Below are 27,563 nucleotides of genomic sequence, written 5' to 3'. Positions count from 1 at the left end.
CAGTGTGCGCCCCTCGGTGTCTTTCATTAGCGTGCTATTGAAGCCACCGCTCCACCCCCTCCACACACACACACACACGCATGCACACAAACGTGCAAACCCCGGTGCGTAGCCACAGGCCTTACTCATACATGCACCAGATACAAGATGCCCCCAACCCACCCCCCCATAACAACAGAGGGGTTGAAATAAGTGGGGCAGAGGGGTGGTGGTGGTGTATGTGTGGATGGATGTGGTGGTGGTGGTGGTGGTGGGGGTGGGGGGGGGAGGCGTCAAGGCCTCAAAGCATGGGATTAGAGTTAATGTGCCCTCCCTGGGTTATAATCTCCCTCAGAGGGAGGGGGACTTTGTTTGAGGGGGCTTGAGGGCAGTAAGATAAGTATCTATTACAGAAACTCCCTCTTACCCCCCCCACCCACGCTTCAAAAATGAGGCACAAAAACACTTGCCTCCGCACCCCCCCCTTGTCGTCTGATATCCGAGACCCCTTGAAGAAGAAGAAGAAAAAAAAAAAAAGCAAGTGCTGGCCTTTTCATTTAATCAGGAATTAGGAGCTAAAGCCGCATGGAGAGCCAGCGGCGGCCATATTTAGTCCATCTGTAGCCCCCGCAAAGTCAGGTAGTTAAAGGAAGATCAAACGCGGCTTAGAAAAATGGGGGCTATCAAGTCGAGAGCTGGAAAGAAAAAAAAAAAAAGTCTTTTCATGCAAGTGGTTACGTTGTGTTGTCTGAAAGAGGGGGGAGGCAAGTGGCCGAGTTTGATCAGAGCGGAGACACAAGCCGGTCGCGCCATAGGAATCGACAAAATACAGAAGCGCAGTTCAATGCCAAGGGCATCTTTGGTGGGAAGGCGTTAGATCATCATGCCGGCGTGACCTTCGCCCACGTTGCTAATCCCGCTGTAATTTCGATTTAACAGATCTGGGAGTCTGAAATCCTTGACGGGACTGAGAACATCCCTGTGAATCTCACACTTATATATGTGTGAAAGGAAGTCAATGAAAGGGATAAGGATAATAAAAACAATCTTTTTGAAACTTTGCAACGGGGATTTCAACATTAAAGCAGAGCTCATGGAAAACAGGATTTAAAATTGCACGACATGGCATAATCAATACATATTGATTAAACCTAAGCGCATTATTAGATACTAGATAAATATGTTGCATTTAAAAAGCTAGTATAGCCATGAATTTGATGTATCCTAAAGTTATTTTTTGTGTTTTCTGTTAAGAATCTGAGGGAGTAACCACGCAGGTACAAGGTTTGACATAAAATACAGTTTTAATACCAAAATCAGATAAATACTGTGCAAAAAGATGGAATGGTTGGTGGTCCGTTACTGACAAAGAAAAGTACAACTTTGCAAAATATCACATACAAATACCTACGAGTATCATACAACAAATGTAAATAATGAGGAGAATCATATTGAGACAAAAAAAGACCCTTAAGACTGAAAAAACAGGATACTAAGTCACAAAGTAATAGTGCAATTTTCATTAGGGAATGTTTACACTGCACTAAAAATAGCAATGAAAAAAAATGCATTAAAAAAACAAAAACAGTCAGGTGGGCAAATCAACATGGTGACATCCGACCAGTGACGGCGTCAACTGCAAAAAGCAGAGTAACTGAAATTTACTGTCAGGCGAGGCAGAGGTGTGATGAAATACCATTGGAAAATGAAAAGTCTTTGTTATTTTTTTTTTTTTTTCAATTTTTTAAAAGCTTAGTAAAACCATAAACAGGATGTAATTCTAAACATTCAACATAACTGGTTTGTGCGAGCAGGTAGTGGACAACTTCTTCACCTGTTACCGACACACGCGGCAGTACACCTGACGTAAGGTGACGGGCACCAGCTTGATTTGATCCGATTTACCGGCAAACTAGTTTGAAAAAGAAACAGAAAGTACAGTGTCGCCATGGATACAGTGTGTTCTTTGAACTGAGGCCTGTTTTAACTTTTCGGGATAGTTGCACTGCAAAGAATCTGCTGATACCTCTCGGTGGTTGGTGGGAGGAGGGGGGCTACAGCCAATCCCAGCTTTCAAGGGGCAAGAGGCGGGGCTTAACCCGGACCGGTCACCTGTCAGTCACAACTAGAGACATCTAACTATTCACTCGCTCATTCACACGGACTGACAATTTAGTCTTCAAAGAACCTGCTGACCAGTTTTCGGAGTTCTGGGGGCAATCTGAAGAGAACCCTGGCAGGAGAGCGCGCAGAACCCACACGGAGAACCCGGTTTACCTTGAGAGCTAAAGGCACAAGAGCGAACCTCGGCGCCCCTCTGAATGAGGTAGTTTATTCGCTGCCAGTTTGTCAAGGTCAACAAGAAGAGTCAACCACTTCCTGTTCGCCAAATCAAACATAGGAAGTAAAATCACATCCTGTTTGTGATCCTGCTTTTACCTTAACTACTTTTGACCAGGCCATAAAATCAAGATTTCAGAGAACATTTTTTCGTTGTTTTTTTTTCCCCCCGGGGGATAATGGGCTCCCACTTTAACAAGACAGTCGTTTCGTACAGAGACACGCCTAAATTTACGTTCTCTCTGTTTGGACCTTTAGCTGCAAACTTCCTTCATTCCTCGCAATACATTTTGTAAGTCATGAAAACAATCCTGAGCCGCATCATTCCAGCGTTTCGTTTCAATTTTTTTTGCAGTAACAGACTCTGTATTATTCAACCCTGACCAAAAAAAAAAACAGCTCTGCTGTTATAAAAAAAAAACAACAAGAGGAAAATGGCAAAAAAAGGCAGAATAAAATGGCAAAAAAACAAGATCTAATTTAAGTGTCATTTTCTCCCGCCTCTGTCTGAGGAGGGAAACTTTCCCAATCCAAGTCCAGGGCAGCAACAGTGACTTTTACATGGAAAATATAAAAATATGATGAAGATCTTCACTGATAGAACTCCCTGAAATGAAGCGTCACCGCACGTTGCTGTGAAATGGTTAGAAAACAATGGATCCAATATGTGACCACACCTGCACAAGGTTGGTCGGGCGGCCGTAAACAATGACTCAAGCATCAAACCTGAAGCTGCAAATTTCTACTGATAAACATTAATGCTTCAGATTATCGTTTTATATCGGTTTTAATGAAAGTTACATTTCATCACTCCTTTGTAATTCATACAATACAATCAATATAAAAAAATATTTTTCATTTGATTTTTTAAATTCTGCTTTTTTATTTTTAGATTTTGACTTTTTTTTAGGCTGCCTTGGTGAATATATGGTTTATTTGCCTTTTACATGAATTTGCAAACCACATTTTTTTGGTAATGGTAAAAGGCCAGGAGTAAATGGTGTCAATGATCCACCATAAAAAATTGCATTGTTGTGAAATCACATCGAAAACTGTCATACTGCTTGAACAACAGTTTAAAAAAACATGGGAATGTAAATTTCTGATAAATAAACAAGAAAGAACATAAAAACGGACGAGCATTCTCTTTTAAATATGGGCTTAACAATAGCAAGAAAAACACCTGAAATTTACCTGAAAAGATGGATTGCATGCGTAAAAATATTTGGAATTAAATTCTTTTTAAATGTTCTCTTTCAAAGTTTGGATAACTGGTGCTGTGTTTCCATTTGATTAAGTGCTCAGCAAAGACGCTACCAAACATTCACCTAATTTCAGCAAATATTATGATATTCATGTTAACTGATTTTTTTGATACGGAGATATTTAATGGTTAATTAAGGGGGGCCGAAGGCATCGGCAGTGGCTAAAATAACGCTATCAGTAAAGTAATTCACCATAGACTGACATTGTTACACCCAGAGGATGCTGGGTGTAAACTGAGGCTGAGACCACAGACATGTTAGCCGACATTGACCGCAGCGTGAAGGGCGTGGGCGCGAACACTGAGCCAACGACCTGAGAGGGTTTGTACGTCCACGTCAATGGGAAGAAACCGGAGGCACAGACAAAAGCAAACTTGCAAATCGCTCGCTGATTGTCATCGAGGTAAATGTTTGAAAGCGACGATACAGCCTTCAGCCTGTTCTTTGACCTGTCACTCAAAAAAAAAAAGAGAAAAGACGGGGGAGCTTAAAGAAACCGCAGCTTGAGCTCACCACGCTGCATTCACAGGCATGTCATGGGAAAAACAAACGGCCCGTCGGGATGGCGAAAAGACACAAGGCACGGTGACATGTGGCAAAGTGATGCTGTAAACAGAATAATATATACAACAGAAATAGTATTTTGTTTCTGTTTTTACCCATTTAATATTCTATGAAGTCAAATTTCGCTTCATTTGCGATCCTTCCTGTCATCTTTGACTAAAAACGTGACGTTTTGTTTTCCTTCATTTCCGCAGTATTCTCACATCCGGTTGCGAATCTCTGGCAAAGTGGAAATATTTCAACCCCAGGTAACGGCCCCATCGGCCTCACTGAGTTTCGCCGTCCCACTCGAACGCAGCATGAGCATGACGTTCACACTTTGTCACACTAACGCAATATAAGACGACCGGGAGCTTAAAGGCTCTACAGTCTGTGCTGAAACTGTAAGACCTCAGAGTACGTGAAGGCAACATTCAGTACATTTTCAAGGCCTGAAGAAATACTTGAAAGTAAGCAAATATCCTGACAATCATCATATTAAAGCGTGTATTTTTTTTTTTTTTTGTGATGTGAAGTTAAGGTGCTTCTAGAAATGCGTGTCGCTAACATATCTGTTTTTATGTGTCAATGGTTACTTAACGTTTGTCCTCACAGGGAGTAAAAAAACAAAACAAAAAAAATAGCCCGGGTCCCTTTAGCGAGAAAACTTGCGTGGCCGGAAGGCGGGGAGGGTGAGGATTTGGGACGCCGTCCTCTCCTCCTCGATGGGCGCCAGGTCCTCTGCTGACCCCCACTTCTTTTTGGAGTGGAACAGTGAGGCCAACTTCCGATTCCTGTTCCGCTCTCTGGCCTGAGTGACTTGAAATGCTGGAATTTACAAAGATAAAAAAGTGAAAAATTATGAAGTGACAATTTTTCATCAGCTACACTAGACTTCTCTTATATATCCAAATGAGGACACATTCTTATTGAAATGCTGACATTTTACTGTGTTTAAGTCCAAAGTTGGATTTTAACATTAACTTTCAAGGCAAGTCATCACCTTTCTAACATTTTACCCATTTTAAGTCTTTCTGGAAATTAAAATATTGGTTTTCTAACTTTATATTTTCATCCTTTTCACACCTATGAAACATTAATGGCCCTCAAAGACCGTTCATGGAACAAACACTGTTTTTATTAATACTATGAGTATTTTGAATTGACTGTTCATTAATGTCTCAATCAAAAAAATAAACAATGCATAACTCCCTTTTTCAGCTAACTTGTTACAGCATGAGCTAATATTCCTGATAGAAATTGCGTTTACTTCATCATGCAGTACTTTGTGTGTCCAGTAGGTTAGGATGGAAACTGAACGTGTATGACACTCACGCAGCTCACTGTCTTCCTCGGGGCCCTCGGCCTCTTTGCCGTTGAGATAATGGCAGGCAAGGCGACCGCTGTAGTCCCTCAGGTTTTCTTTGGCCCCTGAAAGATGGGAGAGAAAAAAAACAGTGAATCTTGGCATGGAAACATGTCAACAGTGGACAGGGCTGTTTGAGGAGCAACTTCTTGAGTAGAAAAACCTAAATTTGATCCTTCAATTTGTTCCTACTTGGGCAGAGTGGATGTTTTTTTTTAATTTCCAGGAAAATTATTGTTTTTCGGTTCTTCCAACATTATGCCATTTAGTTTATTCTTAACCAAAGTTCACAAAAGGTTAAATCACAAAAGGTTATTTTTTTCTCCCCCCCTAAAACACTCAGATTTTCCATGGTGCTCGCCACAGGGGTTGACAGAGGGAAGTGTTTACCGTACGTCGCCACCAGCAGGTCCAAAATGTGCCGGTGTCCGTGTAAAGCTGCGATGTGTAAAGGTGTGTATCCCTGCAGAAGTCAGACAAAACATACAAACCAAAATTTATAGAAAAGAAAATCCACAAACAAAACACTGTCTGAAGTGTGTACACACACACTGTTAGATGATTAAATATAAACTATGCGAAGCACTACTTTGACATTTTTTATCTTAGTGCACAGTTCAGAGGATATTTGTGTGTTTGTAATTGTATGTCTGTTCGTGTGTGTTTGTGTGTGCCGGAGAGCTGTTAGTACCTACCCCCTAGAGTTTCCCAGGCCCAAAGGCAGCCAATGAAAACAACATGGAAAGAATATACAAATTAGAGAAGGTTATGGAAACACCCGATAATGATAAAAACATAATTGCCTGGTAATTCGCTGAAAATTGCACAGTTCTGGGGGTCGTGCACGTCGGCCCGCAGACGCACTGTTTTGAGGAACAATTAACATGACATGACATGATTTATTAGTGGGCAAGCTGCTGCTGCCCGCCAACACGTGCTGCTGTAACACATTTGCACAGCTGGATCTTCTCACACACACACACAAACACACACACACACACACACACACACACACACACACACACACACACGCACTTGGTGTGTATGAAACATGACATCACTGTGCGCCGTGTCGCCATTATCCACTTGTATCCCCCCACCCTGGACAGCCTGGGTACTTACATGCTGCAGAGGGAAAAAGAGTCAAAACAAATAGTCAGACATCTCTCTGGTCTTTAAAGGGACTTAAAAAGTGACATTTCCTACTGATATTAAAGGGCCCCCCTGCCGTTTACAGGTGCTTTTATTTTAAAGGCGAGATTAAAAAAAAAAAAAATAAAGAAGGGGGGGGGCGGGAATTGGGCAATCCTCGAAAATATACATTGTTGATCCAAAGCTATGTACTTTCATTCACTTTTGTCGGGGGTCAGGGAATTCTAGCAAGATTTCTTTCACACATGACCTTTGACCCCGAACCTGCCCGGGTGAAGCCCAGGCAGGTTGAACATGTGAAAGTAAACGTTGGGAGTATCTTAGAACTGGTGTTAACCGGTTTCTAACCAACCGCTCGTGGATCCTGCCTCTATTCTTTCATCCCATGGGCTTTCAAAGGTGAATAGAATGCATGGATGAATTTATCATGACTTAATCCGAATATCCGCTTGGCAGGAAGGTAACATCCTTATTCTATTATTGATTTCCTTTACAATTTTTCTTTCATTTTTCTCCCATTACTAGGGATGTTAAACACCTTTTAGGTAATTTCCTTTTCCAGGTAGTTGCTGGTTTATTTTATGGTCCCTTTTCAAAAAATGTAGAGTTTAAATTAGTTTTTAATTTTCAAGAAATTTCTAGGCCATTTTTTTTAGATGTGAATGTTATTTTAAATTTTCGTTTGAATGTTTTGTCTGTTAATTTTAATACTTTTCCAGGAAAACAAAGACTATTTCCACATCATTTTTCTTCATGCGGAAAAAAGGATAAACTATTTTCCCTGACCACTCAGCGATGCTAAACCTACAGCTGGAGCGGCCCTTTAAATCAGCATTCAAAAATGATCAGCGTGTACTCACCGATTTGGTGTTGACGTCGGCGCCAGCTTCGGCCACCAGCGTGGCCATGTCCTGGTTGCCGTGTTTGGCAGCCCAGTGAAGAGCCGTCTGCATGAAACGGAGAGAAGAGACTCAGAAAACACAGGTAAAACACTTCACCTTTGACCCTTTCCAATAAATGTTTATAATGTTTCATTCAAACTTTAGTTTAATGCGGGAATTCTAACTTTAAGTTCGATAAAACCCGTTTCTTTTCCTCATCAGTGATTTTTTACTTTCTACTTACTCAGACTTTTCTTTCACAAAAATTGCAAAAGCATACAGATGTTGATCTGTTTCTTATGAACAGAAACACAGGATTCTCAGATTCTAATCTCAGAATTGTGAATTTTTCTGATTTTTCAGTTGGCCAGTACAGCAGGTCCTTTACATACATGGGAATTCCATTCCTACTATGTTTTTAGCTGTAAGTCGGAACTCACACAGTGTACTGAGCAAAACAAAAGACAAATGTGAACAAAGCCTTTTTCCTGGTATAGCGTCACGTAACGATGTACTATATCTGTCGCTTTGCTTGCCAATTAGTTCTGGGAAAATTTTGTTTTAACGTTGCAAAAGTCATACTTTGGAATGTTGGAACAAGACTTTCTGTATTGTTCTTTGATTTACAAAATATTAAGCATCACTGGGTGACTAAAAATTGACTTTCCACTACTAATAATTTAGACTTTTCTCAATCACAATTAAGGAATCTGAATTGGACAAGAGTTTAATTCTCAAGAGATATTTCTGTATATGACTCAAATGTGGCACAAATATCTTTTACATATTGATAGCCCTGCGCTGTTAAAGAAAAAACACAGGTCGGACCCCACTGACGTGCAGACACACAAATCAGAAAGTTCAACACTATGAATCGTCAATGGGTTCCGAAGGGTCTTTCGCCACTTTTACATGCCGGCTCCCTATTGGCTGGAGGAAGGGGCTGAGAAACTAGCAGAGGGGAGTGGACATACAGAGGGAGGGCGAGAGGCAGCGACGGAGGGACGGTTTCCTGCCGTCTAACAGAGGCTAATTACAAAACAACACAGCACTGTGCCCACAGTCAGGGGGCCCGGCCGCCTGTCAGCAGGGGGGGGAAGATTGATGATGTTGGTGTGACCCTCCGAGGGGAGACCCGCCCGAGACATCAGCGCACCGCTGTCAGCACACGTCAAGCCTCACGCCTCCGCACATGGACGCCCCGCTCGTGCACGTGAAAATAATAGACACATGTATGCGGTAGGAGGGTGACTACATCCACCTGTCGGTACTCTGATCTCTGGTTCTCACGCACTTTAAGCGGCGTAATTGCGGGCCATCAACAGGTGAACGCTTAGCACCGGCGCAGATGGCAGCTAAATAACTACATCCATCCCACCGGGGCCTTGAACCCTAACATCGCAAATCAAACAGGAATCACCTAAGAATGACTTATTAACTCACGACAGGTGAAAATAACCTCCACGCTTTCATTTTCAGCTCTTTTACCTGCTGTTGACGGAATAAATGCTTCTTGACTAAAAGAGAGAAAACAAAAAAAAAAAAGCTTTACACGCCTGACTGGACAAAACGAGAGCAACTTGAAAAACAAAGCTACTCTTTGAGAACGTTTCCTAAAAAATGTTTTGATGGCGACTGACCCAAAACCACTGTCTTCAGTTATATACATTTTTAAGCGCCATAAGATAACTCCATTTATTCTTGCGTTGTTCCACATCTTTGTTTAACATCAGTTGGGCTGCAGCTGAACCAACAAAAAAGAAAACGAATGCCAAAGTTTTTAAGAATGCTTTAGGGCAACCTATTCATTTAAAGTAATACACTGCTGTGATCCTGGATCCCCTGTCCTGGTGAAGAAGCTGTGACCAAGGTAAATGTTTCCCTGTCAGTCAGCGATATAGATTTATATTCTGCGTATTTGTTCAGGATTGCAGTTAGTCTTTGTCGGGTGAGGAGCGCGGCTCTAAACCTCGATGTGTTTGCACCACACAGTGCCCTATTCACAGCTAGCCAGGGAAAAACCCGGCTCGACTTAACAAGACGATGAACACCTTTGTCATGGGGCTTAACCGGGTTAGCTGCTGTTTGGTCACGTTGAGCGTTAGATCCCGGACGCGTTGAGCCCGCTTTGTGATCGAAGCCCTTGATCTTTAGTTGTTACAAGATGTGTAAAGAAGTGCAGAGCCACCGAGCACAATCCGATAAAGGGCTCTGGGATAGGTTTGTGAATTCCATGACGCCGTGAGAGGTGAATAACGTTGGTTTGATATAAACAATCTCTTGTTTCGAAGTAAGGTACAATCGAAAAGCACGCAGGTCGTGTTTCCCGTTAAGCCCTGACAGCTTGCTTGACGGTGACAGCAAAACAAGCTTGTCGGGCAACAAAAAAGAAAAATGTCTCCTGCCAGCAAGAGGGGACATGTGGGTGTCCATCTATGTGGACGTCAGGTGTCTGGCAGACAGATTGTGATGGATGCTGTCTGGCTGGAGAGTCTCCCTCTCTATTGTCCGTCAGCTGTCACATCCAAAGACGGATTGGCCAGGAGGCTGTTTAACGGAGACCCGGCGGGTCCCCCGGTGGGCAGGAGTGATGGACGAGGCCGGACAGGATGCGGTGTCCTCCCTTCCTGCGTCTCTCGTTTCTGTCCCTGCCCACTGGGGTGGCCCCCTACCTGGCCAGCTCTGTCCCTCAAGAAGAGCTCCCCAGTGAAGGAAGTGCTGGATAAATAGGGCACAAACTGACAAGAGACACAATGGCCAGTGTGCCTCACACTTTCCTGGATTTGGAGGAAAACAGAAAAGATTAATGGACAAATGATGTACTTACAAACTATGCGGCAGAGGAAGACAGTCACAGCAGGAGAGGGGCGAGGGCGAGGGGCCGGCGTTGTCAGGGTGGCAGAAGCCGAAACAGGAAAAGGGCAAGAAAACCTTGATTTAGTCTTTGATTTTCTCACTTTCCAAGTAAGATCACCCTTATCTGTAAAACACCCTGATCCCAACAAATATTTGGCCAGAACAGGAAACACTTAAGTCCCCTGAGGATGAAGAATGAAGAGTAATCCCCCCCCCCCCCTCCAGTCCTGGTCAAACATGAGCTTTAGTGCTTGGCTTGACTCGCTTTTACCTTGGGTGACTTGAAGTGAAGTCGGAACATGAAAAATGTATCCCGCCACTCTCTGTGTGATTTTTTTTTTTTCTGATCTCGAGTGAGGAGTCTCGGGACACTCTCCGTGGAGAAGGGTCTACCTTGGTGGACCAAGGTGGGGTGGGGGGCTTAAAGGGAACATCAAAGATTCCCGAGAAGGACTTAGCACCTTCCCAGGGACACAACCTGCATTGTTCTACAATTAATCCCAGGCTGCTCTATTACTTTCAGATTATCTTTAAGTAGGTAAAGTCTTTGTGGAGAATTAAGACTCTCCTTAATCCCTCCACACATACACATACACACACACGCACATGCACACACACTCTCACATGTCCCTACACTTCAATGGCAGCCGTGCTATCTTGTCCGGGTGGGGTGGGGACGGCAGAGGCTTAGGGCCACTCTTAGAAGGTGGTCCGCCAAGGCCACAGGACAGTGTGAGAACTGTGACACAGGGGAGGGACAACAAACATGAGCTTAAATCTCTTAAGCGCACAGGGAGACAAATAAAAGGATTTGGGTTGTTGGAGGGAGGAGGGGGGTTGAGGGAGTGTGGGGGGCTCAGGAGCTAAAAAGCTATCTTTCATAATCCTTTTGATAGTGGACCTTTGAAATGCATGATCTGGATGTTTTAACACGGGGCTCTCAGAATACTATTAAGGGGAAAATCTCAACAGAGTGGGCTTGTGAAAGTTACACAAGCAAAGCGCGGGTCTGAGAGCGAGGAGTTCTGCTTTGTGCTTGTGGGCCAGACAATGACAGTCGGCGATTCAAAGAGCCCCTGAACAATGTACCATCCCGGGCGGGGCAAACTGGGCTAAAGTCGGCGCTAATTTGTAATTGTCTCTTGCAGTTTTCGGACGCAAAGTGCGAAGGATGAAACTTACCCCCTGACGCAGACGGTCACGGTCAATCCAGAGTGTGACATGGAGGAGAAAAGAAAAAAAAAAAAAGATTCATTCAAAATGAGCAGGTGTGCAATAAATGTCTGAAGGAATAAAATACTCACTGATGTGAAGTCCTGGTTCGATCCACCGGGAAACAAGAGACAAAATGTGAAGAAAAAAAAAAAAACAAAACACACAAACACAATTAAAACCACAATGACCACCTGAACACATTTTTATCGTAAAACGGTTCTGTTCATTCGGTATTCTCGGAACATGAGAGGGGGAGATTTTTGTCTTTTTTTAGAAGAACAGCATGACATCGCTACGAACAAGTACCGCAGGCCGAGGAAACCCCGCAGACAGGCAGCCAGTAAATGCTTCAGCGGCTCACGCTGATTTTCTAAAAACACCTTATTTGGAGCTGAAACTCCAAAGAAACTTAATCCATGGCTGTTGCAGGGAACACATTTCAGCGGGACTTAATTATCAAAATGATGATGGTGTTGTCTTAACTGCTCGATTCATTCTGTTGAAAAGAGTTCAACACCAATTTTGGTGTTTGATGTCCCAGATGATCCAAAGAGGACAGCCAGCGGCAGCTGAAGCTGCGGCAGGGCAGCTTCTCAGCCCGGCTGTCAGAGGCAGAGGCCCTGAGCAGGAATCACTCAAACACATCCCCGAATCAACTGTTACTTTGAATTCTGTCATTTATCCTGAGAGAGTCATAGACTCTGTGTCCAAGACCCTTTTGTGAGCTTTGGCAAAACTTTGGGGTGGCTTGGCACGGGAGGTAGACCTATGGTCTCTGGTACAGAACATTCCTGGTTCAATTCCTAGCTCCTCCTCGTGTGTCACAGTGTTGTTGAGCAAGACACTGAACCCCTAACTGCACCCCTGGACGGTAGCGTACTGCTCATGGCTCATCCATGATAGGTTCATTACAGAGAATGAATTTCCCCTCAGGGATTAATAAAGGATAAATTATTATTAACTCTCAGGGGATAAAGTACAAATAAAGTCGCTAGCTAATATTTCCTGGTTGAACAAGAGGACTATTGCAGGATTTAGATTAACAGGAGACCTCAAGAAGCAGGAGTGAATGGGAGTGAATGTGTGACAGACAGGTGACAAGTCCAGGTTAAACACTGCCTCCTGGCCAATGATCGCTAGGATTGGCTGCAGTCTCCCTAATCCTATGTAAAGGATAAGCAGTAGAAACTGCATAATACCAATGTAGCGTCTTGCCATGGACAATTTCTAATTTGAAACAAATAAAGTTAATCTAACTTGATCTAACTAGAGAGTAATAACAGGAAATACTAACCATCCCTCAACCAGATTGTAGGCTGCATTTTTCTCTATGAAGAACTTTTTCAATGTCAATGTAAAACAATAAAGACTCAGCGGAGGGAGCGGATGAATTGGCGTTAAATAGCTTTGGTCCTCATTTCACTGTGTTCTGGTATCTGGGTTTCACCTGGAGGTGTTGGTGTGTCCAATAAAGAAAAGACAGCCTGTGCATTGCAGTGGGAGAGGGTCTTCTGTGACTGCCTCATGACTATAGCATGATGGCTGTACAATAAAGGTCTGACTATTTCAGCTTACATAAGATGAGTCTTATGGTTTTAAATTCCAACAACGTACACAGTGTCTAAGAGTATGTCTTGTTGTGTGTGTGTGTGTGTGTGTGTGTGTGTGTGTTTTGTGTGTATACACACACACAAAAAATATATATACACACACACACACACACACATGTATGTATATATATATATATATATATATATATATATATATATACACACAGAAAAAGAAAATATAAAAATATAATGACAACTATCAGTGAGCTGCTTCTTCTAATTCCAAATTAATAGTGGTATTCTGGGGACCAGTCAACCTGTCCTTTTTTTTTGCTTGTCTAAAACAGAGAGCACTGGCGTCAATGTGACAGCACGCCAGTCGACAAACCAATTAGTGGTAAATCGTCCAAGACGGCTCAGTATATTAAGAGGCTGGTTGTGGACCAATGTGAACAGACCCTAACTCTTCACAAAAGTTGAACGCTTTCAACTGGAACGTGACCACTTCAGGCATGAAATGTGTCTTTCATTTTACAATAGTGAGTTTGAAAGTTTCAATAATATTACTGTATATACAACCCACTCATGTGAATGGTTTTATTTGGGCACAGTGAGCGATCATATTTCTGTGTTTTGAAATGGTCTTCGGCTGAATATTGGATCGCTTGAGCCTCCTGCACCATCAGATAAGGACGCAGCACAGGTCCCCCCCATATTAAAACGGGAGAGGAAGTGATGACCAAAACACCGCCATAGGGTAAAACCTCGGGGCCGGGGCTCTACCTTCTTGTTGGCAAGCGAGGGGTCCTGACTGAGCAGCTGAGAGAGGTCAGGAACCCGAGCGCCGGCGGCAAAGTAGATCCACTCCTTTTCTATAGGATCCAGCTGAGTTCAGAGAGGGAGAGAAGATGGGGAGGGGCGGAGTCGGATGGGTCACGTGCACACAAAAACGAAAATGCACAGACATATGCGTTCGCACCCTGCCGTCCACATCCTGTTGTGGGCTGTGGTGATGAAGCTACAACTCAAAATGACTCACGGCAAACCGACACAAGGAGGGAAACATGCAGTTCACAACTTCAACAGTAATCAGTTCAATCATCTGCAGCACAGTCACAGAGCTGTGCGATGTTGGATTTTGTTGTTTTGTTTTTTTATTTTAGCACACTTTTACTAACTTTGGCCTCATTTTTCACACCTGTTTCAACACCTGTTTTGTGTGAGAAAACAGTTATAATGCTACAATTCCATCTCTTTTTTTTTTTTTTGACTAATTTTGCTTTTTAATAGCATCCAGCGGAGACTAATGGTGTAATTTGGGGGATTTTTTCTTAAATTAAAACAGGCAATGCTCACCAACCACCACCTGGAGGTTTTTAGGTTCTGCGGATTTGGATATTCACGCCATTATGTAATTGGTTCTTCAAATGATCTTCTCAAATCAGTTGCGCTTGGACAGAAAACCAAGACACAAACAAAAAAAGGAAGGGAAAAGAAAAAAGAAGAGACTCACAGCAACAGCAGCTGAGCCCACACTGCCAGACTCCTCATCCTGCTCCAACTCAGACTGAGACCAAAAAGAAAAAAAACAGAAGCATTACTTACAGACATGACAATGAAGTGTAACTCATCACACCCTGCGTGCGCACACACACACACGCAGGTCATGCCACTCAGTGCGTTCCTGCGGATAAGATGTGAACAAAGGGTGTCAGCCAGATAGAGGGTTAGTAATGACCTGGTGAGATGTGGGTGACACTTTCACACCAAGGAGGTGATGAATAACAACCCAATATACAATCAATCCAAAAAATCCGCGCTTGGGTTGCCTTTTCAAAATAGATGGGGTTGAGAGAAAAAACAAAACAAGCACAGCCCTTCAGCATGTGTATAAAAGTGTCATTGCAGCTGATTGATGTGTGTGTGTGGGGAGGGGGGCTTCTCCACTTTCTTGCCTCTCCTGATGAGGACAATCACGAATTGTTCACAGATCACACACATGACATTACAACACTCGGCCCCTTTCATGTCTCTGTGTCCAAACAGACAAATGTCAATTTGCCGAGCATGTGGAGGAAGAGTGTTTTCCCAGCTCGCTCCTCTCTGGCACTCAGCCATGCCAGGGCATTTAGGCTGGACATAAATAATGGCGGCGCAAGGAGAATACACCGCCGGGCACGAAAGGGGAAACGCTAATAGCCTTTCCACACATTCAATACCTTTCCTAGAGTTTGTTCAGTGAAACAATTAGCATCCGCTCTGGAGTAGATTAAACTCTGTGTTTGGAGTAAGGAACTTCTAGAACTGTAATTTGAAGAAATTCCTGATGGGGGGGAAGTTGGCTGACTACATCTGAAGAAGGTGAGAAGGGTGTTTCACTGGAGTTACATGTGAACCTCAAAAATGAAATTGGTTACAAGTCTGCCATCACATTTGCATCTCCATATTACAGTTCAAGCCGCCCCCCAAAGAAAAGGGTGAAAGTGGAGGCAGACTCCGGCGGTTTCTCTCTCATCAAGCTGTGAGATGAAACTAGGAATTTAAGCAATTCAAAGTAGCAAAGCTGAGATCGGAAAAACTCAAATGAAGAAACCAAAAAGTGGAACATAGAAATAAATAATTAGATTAATCGTGGCCAAACTATCGTTGAGAAAATATGACTTAAAAAGAGAAAAGAAACCTCTGAAAAACAATATTATCCTGTTTCTTGCGTTATATAACATGATTCACACGTTCTCCGCAGGCGCCTGCGCTCAAAGTAAAACCACGTGGCTCCCAGACAAAAAACAAAACAAAACATTTTTACAAGTTTCTTCTTTTCTTTTTGCGAATAGTTTCCAAATATAACCTGGTTCTATAATTTTTTTTTTCCCCATAATAACCCATGTCCATCGGTATCATCAACCACATAATGCGGATGGTAGAAATAGCCTTAAATAAACAAGCACAATATCACAAGCTGTCATACATGAGACTGAGATTATTTGTAATGATCTTATCAGAGGTTTAAAAATGGCACGGAAACAAACATCACACCAAAGTTGCAAGTGGACGGAAAACACACGCATGGATTTGGGATCTTGGAGAGGAATGGGCCCCTCAAATACAGGACACAGGGGGAAAATAAAATTAAAAAAAAAATCAAATAAAATAAATAATGCCTGAAAGTCTGAGACCTTTCACGAACATACACAATCTGGCTGCAGATTCGTACATCCACACACTAACATATCTCGTGTGTGTGTTGTGGATGCCATCTAGAGATACACACCTTCCTCTGCCATGAATCCCAATCTCTATAATGGACACAAATCATCATTATCTTTCTAATGACTTCAAACATGTTACTATTTTACATAATAACACAGAGTTTCATTTAAATGGTGATTCTCCCTCTGCCCACTTCTCCTCCTCTTCCCCCTCCTCAAGCTCCTCCCACCCGATCTGAACATTCAGTTGGTTTACTAATCCAGGAAATTTATCTTGCGTCCCCTGGTGGGGCAAGGGGGTGAGTACAGGAAAAGTTAACGTCCCATTCGCCTCCAGGTTTTGCCATTTTTCTCTTTTATACGTACGACCCACTGCCGCTATTTTAACTTGAACTGCTACCTAACTGGGGTTGTTTCCTGCTCTACATACATACTATATATTTATATGCACCTTACCTACCTGCAATTTATATCTGCATACTTTAAGCTGATGCCTATGCGGAAAAACTTTTGCTCAGAATGACAAAGTCTCAGTCTAAGTCTAAAGAGGGAGTGAGTACTTGCATATATATATATATATATATATATATATATATATATATATATATATATATATATATATATATACATACTGTAAATGTATCACTAATTATCATGAAAAATCTTATTTATTGTTGTTTAAGGACTGGCATTTTCTCAAATTTCCATGGAAAATTGTGAAAATTTGTTATGAAATCAGTTATGAAAGAGTTGGGCATTTTTTCTAATTTCCATCAAATTCTAAAAAGCGAATTTCTCCACGGTTTTGTTTTAATTTTTTTTACATTTTCAGTGATTTCATAAAGTTATCTAACAGCGGTCTCTATACTGTCCTGCATTTTTTGCAGTATTTATTTCGCATTACAAAATAAAATATAATAAACTTACACTTTTCCTAATCCAACTGTGTAATGTGAGAGTTTGCAGGTCAAAGGCGACAGTACGAGCGGCATTAGTACTTTTTAAACGGCTCTTTTCATCTCCTCACCATCTGCGTGGGCAGATAATGTAAGAAAAACATCATGCTGGGGTATCAAACAAAGGCATAAAAGAACATTAATCTTTCAAAATCTATGATTATAAGCGCTCAAAGTTTACTGCGTGAACAATATGTAAAGATCCTTCCCGGGGATTATGGAGCATTTAACTGGCACACATTGTGCTCATTGTCACAAGCGTTAAGTGCATCCATGCATTCGTTCCGAGCAGCTCGTCCATTTATGTAAAGACATAAGCCCTTTGACCTCCCCCTGCTCCCCCCCGGCAGCTAACTTTCACCCAGTGAAAGTGCGGGTTTTTTTTTCTTTTTTTTTCTGTCTTCTATCCCACAGTGATGCTCTGTGTAAACATCAACATGAGCCACATCACCGACGGCTTGTGACAACCGCTGACTGAGGCGCGGCGATAAACGCCCACAAAGAGGTTGCTGTTGTGAAAATTAAAGAAACGCCTCATTCACACATTTAGCCGGTTGAGATTTCAGCTTGCAGCGTTTTATTCTGCTGAATCACCGGGGAACAGCGAGATTGGAATCTGGGTCTCGGTGGAAAAAAAAAAAACTATTTTCAGGAGCCTGTTTTTTTATACTTATCCGGATATCTGTTTGAGTGTTCATAAATTACATCTGATACAAAACACAGACCATTTGTCTCCTCCAAAATATGGGATGGTTTGGTTTTGCTTTCATGGATTGATAACAGGCTATGTATTATAAGAAAAGATGAGTGCAGTACCTGACAATTTTTAGATAGTGTTTTTAGACACAAATGGCCTCTAGCCATGAAGCGGTTATCAACATCCTGACATTTTTTTCAGTATTTTTTCTTAACTTTCAGGTAATAATAAGCATTCTGAGTCTTTTAAGAGATTCATGATTCATGGTAACGTCTACATATTTTTTTTCATTAAATTTTTGTTTCTTCCTGAGTACCTGAATTTTCTTGCAGAATTTCTTGCAAATGATTTTTCTGCATTATTCTTGTAAATTGCTTTTTTCCCTTCGACAGAGGAATCATTTTCAATGTACACGTTGGATTGCATTTTCCCATGATTCTGAAAATGGACTGATGCGACACCTTTTACCAAATATTCAGATGAATTTAAATAATTAAAAATAAAAATTCATTACAAAAAATAAATAAAAATCACAATATCACAAATATTTAGATCAGAATGGAAGCAGCCTGTCACCTCTGCAGCGTTCCCCTGCTCAGCACGTGACATCGCTTCCTCCTGACGTTGCTGCGGACACGCCGAGGCATCCGCCACGTCCCACTGAGCGGCGCCCGGCGTTCTGCTTGGACCCGGGCGCCTCTGTCCGTCCACATCTGCCCTCTGAGGTTTGGCGTCCCGGTCATTCAGCAGCTGCCTGTATTTCTTCTTCAAGTGAAGGTACTTCTCGCCCTGGGAGGGAAAACAAAATAATTATGTCCTTTCAAAAGGGAAAAACAATCAACACTAAAACACACATCTGAAGAAACCAGTGTCCATAAAGAGAATTAAGCAGTAGATACAGACTGCATTACACAGCTATGAAAACTGCCTAGTAGAAACCTGCATTCTTTCAAATGATCAGCAGGGGGCGACTTATGCGGCAGCAGAGTGGGTTCAAATGAATTAGCTACTGACAAAGTCTTCAAACAGCTCCTCTGATATTCAGCCCATATTTTAAGAGGCAAAAACTTTCCCATTCAAGAACATCAAATGTGAATTTTTTGGATTCATCAATCTTTGTCTGACAGTAAACTGAATTGGACCTGTGTTTTTCACCTTTTTCTGACTTCACAGATGAATCCGCTCATATATTAACCAAGAAAATCTTAAATCAATGATGAAAGTCATAGGTTGCAGCTCAGAGACATAGTATAAGAAAATGATCCTACTTCTTACTGGATTTACTAACTCAGTAAATAGGATTCATGGTTTGAATCAGTAGTTTAATTTCTTCTTCCATGAAAATATATTTTATCAGTTAACCACAAACCGCAGACATACAATTCGTTAACGCCTTTTAACTTTAATTTTAAAGAGTTGGCTGTTGTGACTTCACACACAACCATAATGTGGCTTTTGAAACAGTCTGGTTCTGAAACATGACGTGTTGATGAGTCTGTTAAAACCTGTTTCCAATTACTTTCAGACGCTCCTATCTCAGTGTAATAAACAGATAAGCTATTCTCCAAAATAAGAAAAAATTCTTTCTGGATGTATTCAAACGACACCTGAAGCTAAACAGGGAAAGGCTAATTGTCTGTAGTTTTTCATCCTCATATTGCGACTTACTGTCCAGTTATCTTTATACTAAGCTAAATCAAACTAACTAACCTGAGCTATGAGCAATCACATAAATTCTTCTGCACAAAAAGTGAAGAGAATTTCATCACACTCGTTTATTCCCAAAAAACATTGAAGGGGGCCAGCGGCCAACACTCTAGCCTTATGGCACGGGTTTTCTTGTTATGAACTCCAGGCTGAGTGGGATTCATGTTCTCCCCCTGCTTGCCTGGCTTCTCTCCAGCTTCTCCATCTTCCTCCCAAAGTCCAAAAGCAGTCAGCAGGTTCACTGAACACTGTAAATTGTCTGTTTATGTGAATGGTTGGATGTCTATATATGTGGCCCTGTGATTGGCGACTTCTGTGTACAGGATAAACGGAACAACTAATGAATAAATTACTGAAATCTGGCGTGAGAAGCTCCAGTGACACGTGACATCACTCTGAGAAACGTGTAACAAGAGCTTTTTCCAGAAAAGGTAAAAATATGTCGGCCGTTTACTCACATTCTCTAACTTCACCACGGCGATCCGGTCGATGATGAGCTTAAATTCCTCTCTGTATTTTGCTGCCAGGGGGAAAAAGAATGACTTGGCATGAAAAGATGTTAAACCAAACACAGGGATTCGTTTCTCAAGTTGAACCAAATACTTTCGCGAGAAGCCAACATGTCACACGAGGGAAAAATATAATAGTAACAGCCCTGGTTTTAAATGTAGAGCTTGAAACTGGGGGCTGTAAGACAAGGCAGGGGACAAATATTTATATCGGGCGAAACAGTAATTTATCATCTTGACGTTCATATTCCTACACTTTCTCTGGGAAGGAGATACAGTGACGTTTTAACAGAATAAACATTCAAACTAAATTGACTGAATTTTGGGGCAGATGTTCAAGTGAAAAGCCAAAAACCAAGAGCTGGGTGATAACATTTCAAAATATACAGATGCCCCTTTGGAATAACATTAATATGTCACAGTATCTTTTTATCCAACTTTTGCTTTTTTGATAAAAAACAACACCACATATATTAACTAAGCATTGGGCCACCAGTGTCTGTCACACTCTTTGGGGGCACATTTAATTTTTGTACAATTTCTTGGAATCTATTGGTAGAAGTTTTCTCTGTTTGTTTTGGTTTATGTGGAGGCAATTTCTTAGGGACTGGCTTTTGTTTTGTTTTGCACTTTTTGTACAAATACTGAGACATCCATTAATGTTAATTTAATCTTGCTCTTTTTAATGTTACTTTTAGGAAAACTCCTTCCATTTTTCATATTTGGACATACGTTGCAAATTAAAAACATTGTCGGTCAGATTTTGATCTTTCAAAGAATTCGGAGAACAAATCCCTAGATTTCCTTACATTATTCATCTATAAAGTTAATATGGCACGTAAGTGATGATGTTACTGTGCATAAATCAGAAAGACACACTGATTCTAATTATCCTCCATTGGAAAAGCTACCGGAAAGCGATTCACTCCAGCTTCGGCAAACACACAAACAGATTTGTTTCCCCCCAAAGGCAAAAAGTCTACATCTCTGGCGGTAAAGTTTCCATGTAGGAACATAAACAAAGTGGATCTGATTATCAGATGAACCCTGAGTGACTTGTTTACACCAGGCAGTAGATACTTGAGCTTTAAATGATTGAAAACACAAAAGGTAAATGGAATGCTTAGGTGCGGAGGGTCCTGCAGGCCCTGGAGAATTAAAGCGTTTCCTTTTTCCTGATGTGCACGGAAAGAACATTTGTCGTGATTTACTTTGCACAGGTTGGGCTCACAACAACAGGAAATCCAAAGGAAGCAGCCACTTGAATGTGTCTAAGCAAAACAAGTTGCATGGCGAGTCGAATAGTAACCTGCACTGACAGACACATGTTCAACCCCCGCCATCCCCCGAAACATCCCTGCCCCAGTTTTCTGATGAAAAAGCCCCCGCCCCGCCTCATTAGAACTGTAAACCCAGTCATGCATGTGGACTTAATTATGATTAAAAAGCTATCATCACAATTACAACGTGAAAAGCTGCCCCCACATGCTAGCAGCGGCGGTTAAATACATGGGAAGCACTTTCCTAATTGGACTGCAGCGTCAGATGGTGGAGTGTCGACAACTGCACTGCTGAGTCTGCAGCTGGTCGAGAACACAAGGTCACCATGGATAAGCCGTGTTTGTGTTGCAGGTCGTCTCCGCAAGTTAAAGGACGGCCAGATTTTACTCGTGTAATAACAAACTTTGTGTGGGACTTTAAACTGCCGGAAGATGTTTGTTGGGAAGTGCCGAGGGACACGGGAATCACAGATTGACTGTGTGCCACATAAAAAGTAAATAAATGGTATATTATGAACGAGGATTATATCACAGCTTGATCATTTTAAGACGGTGTCATTTCATGATCATTTTTTGATACTTCTTTCTGAGTTTTCTTTTTTTGCTGATCATGCTAAGGTTTTATTCTTTTAGAATTTTGAGTCAGTTATTTTCCAATTTAAATAATTTCACACTTCAGGGAATTTCTTGCTTATTTTTACCTTATATTGGCAAATTCATGTTATTTCTGAGGTAATTTTATGCTAATTTCAAAGTGTTTTCTTGGTGACTTTCCAGCGTTGCTTTTGGTCTCGTCTATGACTTTTAAGATCCATTCTCTAGTGACATTTTTCCATCTATTTGACATCAAGCAAGTGACTTTTCCAACCAATTTCCCACAAAAATTGGCTATAATTGCACCAATAGCCAGATACCTATAATTTAGACAATTTTGTCTCAAACTGCTCATGTTCAGACCCCCCCCCCCCGCCCAAAAATGGATATAGCCGGATATTGTGGCCCCCAATTGTCAAAAACACAAATCACACACAAACAATACACATTTTATCCTCAATGAAACAACTTTAATCTCAGGTATTTTTGAATATGAATCTCCCTCAGTAGATTGGAATTTTACCTGTTATAAGTTTTTAAAAGACATCATGTGGCATCAATATTTTTTATGATTATTGAAGAGACAGCCATGTTTTGATTATTTATGTAGTTATTTGGGGGATTTATTTATCTGTTGTAAGGATTAAATATGTTTTTTTAATTTTCTAATAAATCACATTATTCTAGTCCTGAAAATTATCTTGAGGAGTTGATCGGAGTTGATCTTTATGAACAAGCCAACACTGGAATACATCCACAAGCTAGTGTCCATTGCAGCCAAATATGTGGAGAACTGTGTTCATATCAGTAAAGTATGTGGGTGGAGAACATTTGAAAAGAAGTAGCAGTTATAAATATCTCTGTAGTATTAAACTCCTCCTGTGGCAGGAAACTGTTAAAATGATGATAAAGAGAGCAGCACCAGCACGGCAGTCTTGTGACACAGCAGGGCGACCCATTAATCAATAAAATGACATAAAATACATGAAAATGCCACTGAGAAATTACCTATAAATCATTGCAAAACCACACAAAAATCAGCAATACTTACAAACACCCATACACATGCACAACAACACACACACAGAAATATGGGGGGAAAAAACTTGAATGAGCAAGAAAATCTGCAGTACATTATTCATTTTGAGTGAGTAGTACTTCAAGAAATTCTTGAGAAATTACAGAAAAAAAAGATTTATTAGGATATTACCTATTGTGATTATCAAATTATACAAAAAGAAACAATATTTAAATTAGATAAATATTAGCTCAGTGGCACCTGCAGAGCAGTAGGGGATCAGCCACATAATAAAATTATTGAGTATCTTCCAAATATTCCCCTTTCCATGGAAGGAAACATAAAGTCAAGTACATTAGAGGGCAGCAGCTGGGCCTTTATGTCAAACAGCAGGGTGAAATGTTCCTGATAAAAAATTAATAAATACAATTAGTGAAAAGTATCATGAAAGTATGAAATACAAAAATTTAAACAAAAATATTAAAAACATATATAAAAAAGATATAATATAAACACTCCCCCAGAAAAAAGTATACAAAAATTGCAAAGTTGGGGTGTAATCACCTGAAAATAAGCAGGAAAAAAAAAATCAGAATAAGGGAGAAAAATGGCTTAAATTACACGAGGAAAAATGTGGGCACCTCAAACGTTGTTGAGTCATTATCTAAATGATTCAAATGACCCCTGAACAAATGATAACTGAAAATATTTGAGAAATTACACCAAAAGAAGAAATATATTCGAAAACAAGGAACAGAAAACAGTAACTGTTACTGTTTTCTTTGTACAACAGTCAATTTACTTTGTCAATATTGGCCAAAGTGGCAGCAATCCTGCCATGTCTAAACAGTACATGGGTGGGGAAACCACAGACCAGCCAAACAGCCAAAACTTCTCCCAGATATTCCCTGCCACAGGGGAAAACGGAAAAATGATAATTGTGATACAGCAGGGTGACACATTAGACCTTTGCCCTTGTAACAATATACTTATAACTGATGGAAAAACATCACCAAGAATATATTTAAGACATAATGAATCAAGAAAGTACGGATTTTCCTTGAGGCTGCATCCTTCAGGGGTTAGCATAGCAATTTATCTTCTTGCATCTAACCCTATTCTAGGTTTTATCCTGCATCTTTTACTCCAATACCAACTAACTTCTTGTCCTCTCTCATTCCATTCATAAATCTCCTCTGTTCTTCACCTTCAGGTTACCTCCGTCACAGGGTCTCCAAGCCAAACATCTGCCTCCATCTAACCCTGCACCCTCTGCTGTCGCACAAACTAACCTCCTATCCGCTTGTCTTCATCCAGAAATCTCCCCCAGCCTGGCACTTCCAACCGCAGCATCCTTCTACCCAGATCTGCACCATCCTTCCTCTTCACAATTCCCAAACCATCTCTGGCCTCTCCATCTACAAAACATCTAATGTGTGCAGAGCCTTTAAAATAAAAAAATAATTAAAATAAAATAAAGATATTATTTTACTAGCCCAAAGCCTACAAAAAAATCATGAATGAAAAAAAAAAAAAACAACTAAAAATGCAGATAAAAATTGGTAAAAAAAAAAACAGATAGTAATGCAGCAAGCTATTAGCATTGCTTGCTAATAACACTACTGTGCAAGTAATATGTTTCATCAATATTTACAAAACTGGCTTGAATACTGTCATGACTGTGAGGTATGCAGGGGGTGAGATATCTCCTTGATTTTCTCTCCCACGGTGGGAAAAAAATATGAGAAATTAAAATAGCAGCTGGGCCTTCATTTGAAACGAGAGGGCATTATTGACCAAACTTAATCATAAGGAAAGTAACTAATGGGTTATCTATAACCTAAGAAATGTACTTGATATTATGATGATGTTTCCTTAAAATAATCCAAAAAGTTACAGGATGTAATCATGAAAACATTAGTTGACAGCTAATGGCACTCTTAGCTAGCAACATTGCTGCCACTGTAGCTATCAATTTATTGTTTTGATATTAGCATAACTGGAAGGAATGGTGCCATGTCTGCACAGTATGTTGTAGTGAGAAAGGTGGTAAATATTCTCTACTATGTTGGGGATGCAGAGAAATTATAATTCTATAATTCTGCAGCGAAGGGGTGTGGAGGGGGGCCACAGCTGGGCCTTCCTACGACACGGCGGGGCGAGCTTGTCCGATGATGGATTTGTTCAGGTCCTCAGCGACGGGGAGGAGGAAATGACACAATCCCTGCCCAAAGTGAAGCCCGGCGGAGGGCTTTTAATGCAAACCAGATGTGTGTGTTACGCCAGTGGAAAGGGGGACAACAATGGGAATGTTGTGTAGAGAAAAGTGAAACGAACTTTAATCCAGGTATTAAGTCTTGTTTGAGTTCGACCCCCCTCCCCCACATCATATCACTATGACACCGTCACCCCGCGCCGTTTTCGTGCTAGTATCATCACAAGACGTCGACGCGGGGAACCCCCGGAGTTGGCGACGCCACTTACCACGCAACTGCGGGTCCCCGTGGCCGATAAAGGACTTGAACGTCTTGAGAATGTCAGAGTTTCTGACTTTACCCGAGTTCCCTCCGGCGGAGAAGAAGTACTCCAACAGCGACTCCTCGGTCACATCACTCATGTTAGCTAGCTCCGAGCTCGGAGCGTGTCTCCCTGTCCCTCTCCCGTGCGCGGCTGTTTCTTTGCTAGCTTTTTTGATGCCAAAGACGTTAGCCGCTCTTGCTTTTCTTGTTTTTAAATATAGCTTAACGGAGTTATCATTCAGCCATCATGTCGACCTCCTGGCTAATTTGTTACTCCCGACCCGCCTAAGCCAAAATTTCACTCCACCCGTAAGAGGAGACCTCCGCCGCAGCCACCGCTCAGTCCCACCACCTCCTCCTCCTCTCCGCTCCTCTGTTTAACCCTTTAGCGGCCGCCATCTTGGCTCCAGTGGGCCGCGCGTGTTTCCGGCGTGGGTTCACCTGAGCCGGCCAGGTAACAGGAGTGTGTAGGACTAGTTGTTTTTACTATCCATACACACACCTTTCACAGAACTTGAAATGATAAATAAAAGTAATTCTGGCTCAATAACATGCTCTAAAATAACTTGCTAATAAAATTATTGGGGAAAAAAGTACCAGGAAGTAAAATAAATGACATAAATTAATTTGTTTAAAATATCCAAATGACTTAAGAATGGGAGAGAAATTACCATATGATCATAAATAGATTGCTTGAAAACTGATTGATTGTATCAGCCTAAACAAATGGTAAGCTGTACAGGAAAGTGGCGAGGCCAGGGATGCTCTATCGTTAAGAAACAGCTGTACTGGTGAAAAGACAGGAACCAGAGCTGGAGGTGGCAGAGATGAAGATGTTCTCTTTTGGAGTGACCAGGATGGAGAGGATCAGCAATGAGTTCATCAGAGCGACACCACATGGTAGATGCTTTGGAGAGGAGGGATAGTGAATATATTGGGAGAAGGGTGCTGAGGTTGAAGCTGCCAGGCACGAGGCCTAGAGGAAGACCAAAGAGAAGATTTATGGATGGAGTGAAGGGGACATTAAGTTGAGGATGCGGGGAACAGGGTTGGATGGAGGAGGTTGATTCGCTGTGGCGACCCCTGAAGGGAAAAGCCGAAAGGAAAAGAAGAATATATGTCGTAATCGGGTAGCTAGCATTATATGCGGGAGCATCTGTACCGAATTCAAGCTGGAGGTGCCAGGATCACAGTGGGGGGTACCATCCATCCATCCATCCATCCATCCATCCATTCATCCATTCATCCATTCATCCATCCATCCATCCATCCATCCATCCATCCATCCATCCATCCATCCATCCATCCATCCATCCATCCTTCCATCCATCCATCCATCCATCCATTATCTACCGTTTATCCTACACTTAGGGTCGCAGGGGATGCTGGAGGATGCTGGTGCACCCTAGACAACACCCTAGTCAATCCAAAGGACCATGATGAACTTCTAGTTCCAGGTGGACAAACTGGTGATGGCCGTCCAAGCGGACATATTGGCGGTGGAGATGCAGCAGAAGATAGATCCATCAGAGGGACGGCACCTGTCAGATGATCAGTCTAACTGAGAGGGTTTGGACATATACAGGAGGAGGGATGGTCAAGGAGATTTATGGATGAAGACAAAGAGAAATGGAAGTTAGTTTGTGTGATAGGAGATGGTACAGGGTTAGATGGAGGCAGATGTTTGGCCTGGAGACCCCGTGATGGAGTCTGTCCAAAGGTGAAGAAGAACAGGATAAACCTCAGTTAGTGGGTGTGACAGAGGAAGATCCAAGATAGAATCAGATGATCTCTGCTGTGGTGATGCCCCATTGAGCCGAAAGAAAACGAAATGTAAATATACACTGTATATGTATATGTGATGCACCGCCTCAAAATTGGAATTATAAGTATGTAAAGCAGACCTGGGCATATTACGGCCCGCAGG

The 27,563-nt window shown here is 41.7% G+C and overlaps 1 protein-coding gene across 1 annotated transcript; it reads right to left on the bottom strand.

Annotated features, from left to right (window-relative positions):
- Window positions 1-1,264: 1,264 nt before the first annotated feature.
- On the bottom strand, window positions 1,265-26,016 carry LOC147227134 (uncharacterized). The gene is made up of 9 exons (XM_086160096.1): window positions 25,602-26,016; window positions 20,175-20,236; window positions 18,586-18,798; window positions 14,661-14,714; window positions 13,931-14,032; window positions 7,506-7,592; window positions 5,884-5,956; window positions 5,463-5,558; window positions 1,265-4,955 (listed from the first exon to the last, which is right to left on the bottom strand). The coding sequence occupies exons 1-9, from the start codon at window positions 25,732-25,734 to the stop codon at window positions 4,783-4,785; spliced, it is 993 nt and encodes a 330-aa protein (XP_086016222.1). The 5' UTR covers window positions 25,735-26,016; the 3' UTR covers window positions 1,265-4,782.
- Window positions 26,017-27,563: the final 1,547 nt, after the last annotated feature.

This window comes from Fistularia commersonii, chromosome 14, assembly GCF_037954325.1.
Source record: "Fistularia commersonii isolate RoL2024-O1a breed Wild chromosome 14, RoL_Fcom_v1.0, whole genome shotgun sequence".
Taxonomy (NCBI): Eukaryota; Metazoa; Chordata; class Actinopteri; order Syngnathiformes; family Fistulariidae; genus Fistularia; species Fistularia commersonii.
Note: the sequence above shows the minus strand (reverse complement) of the source record. Positions and strands in the feature narration are given on the sequence as shown.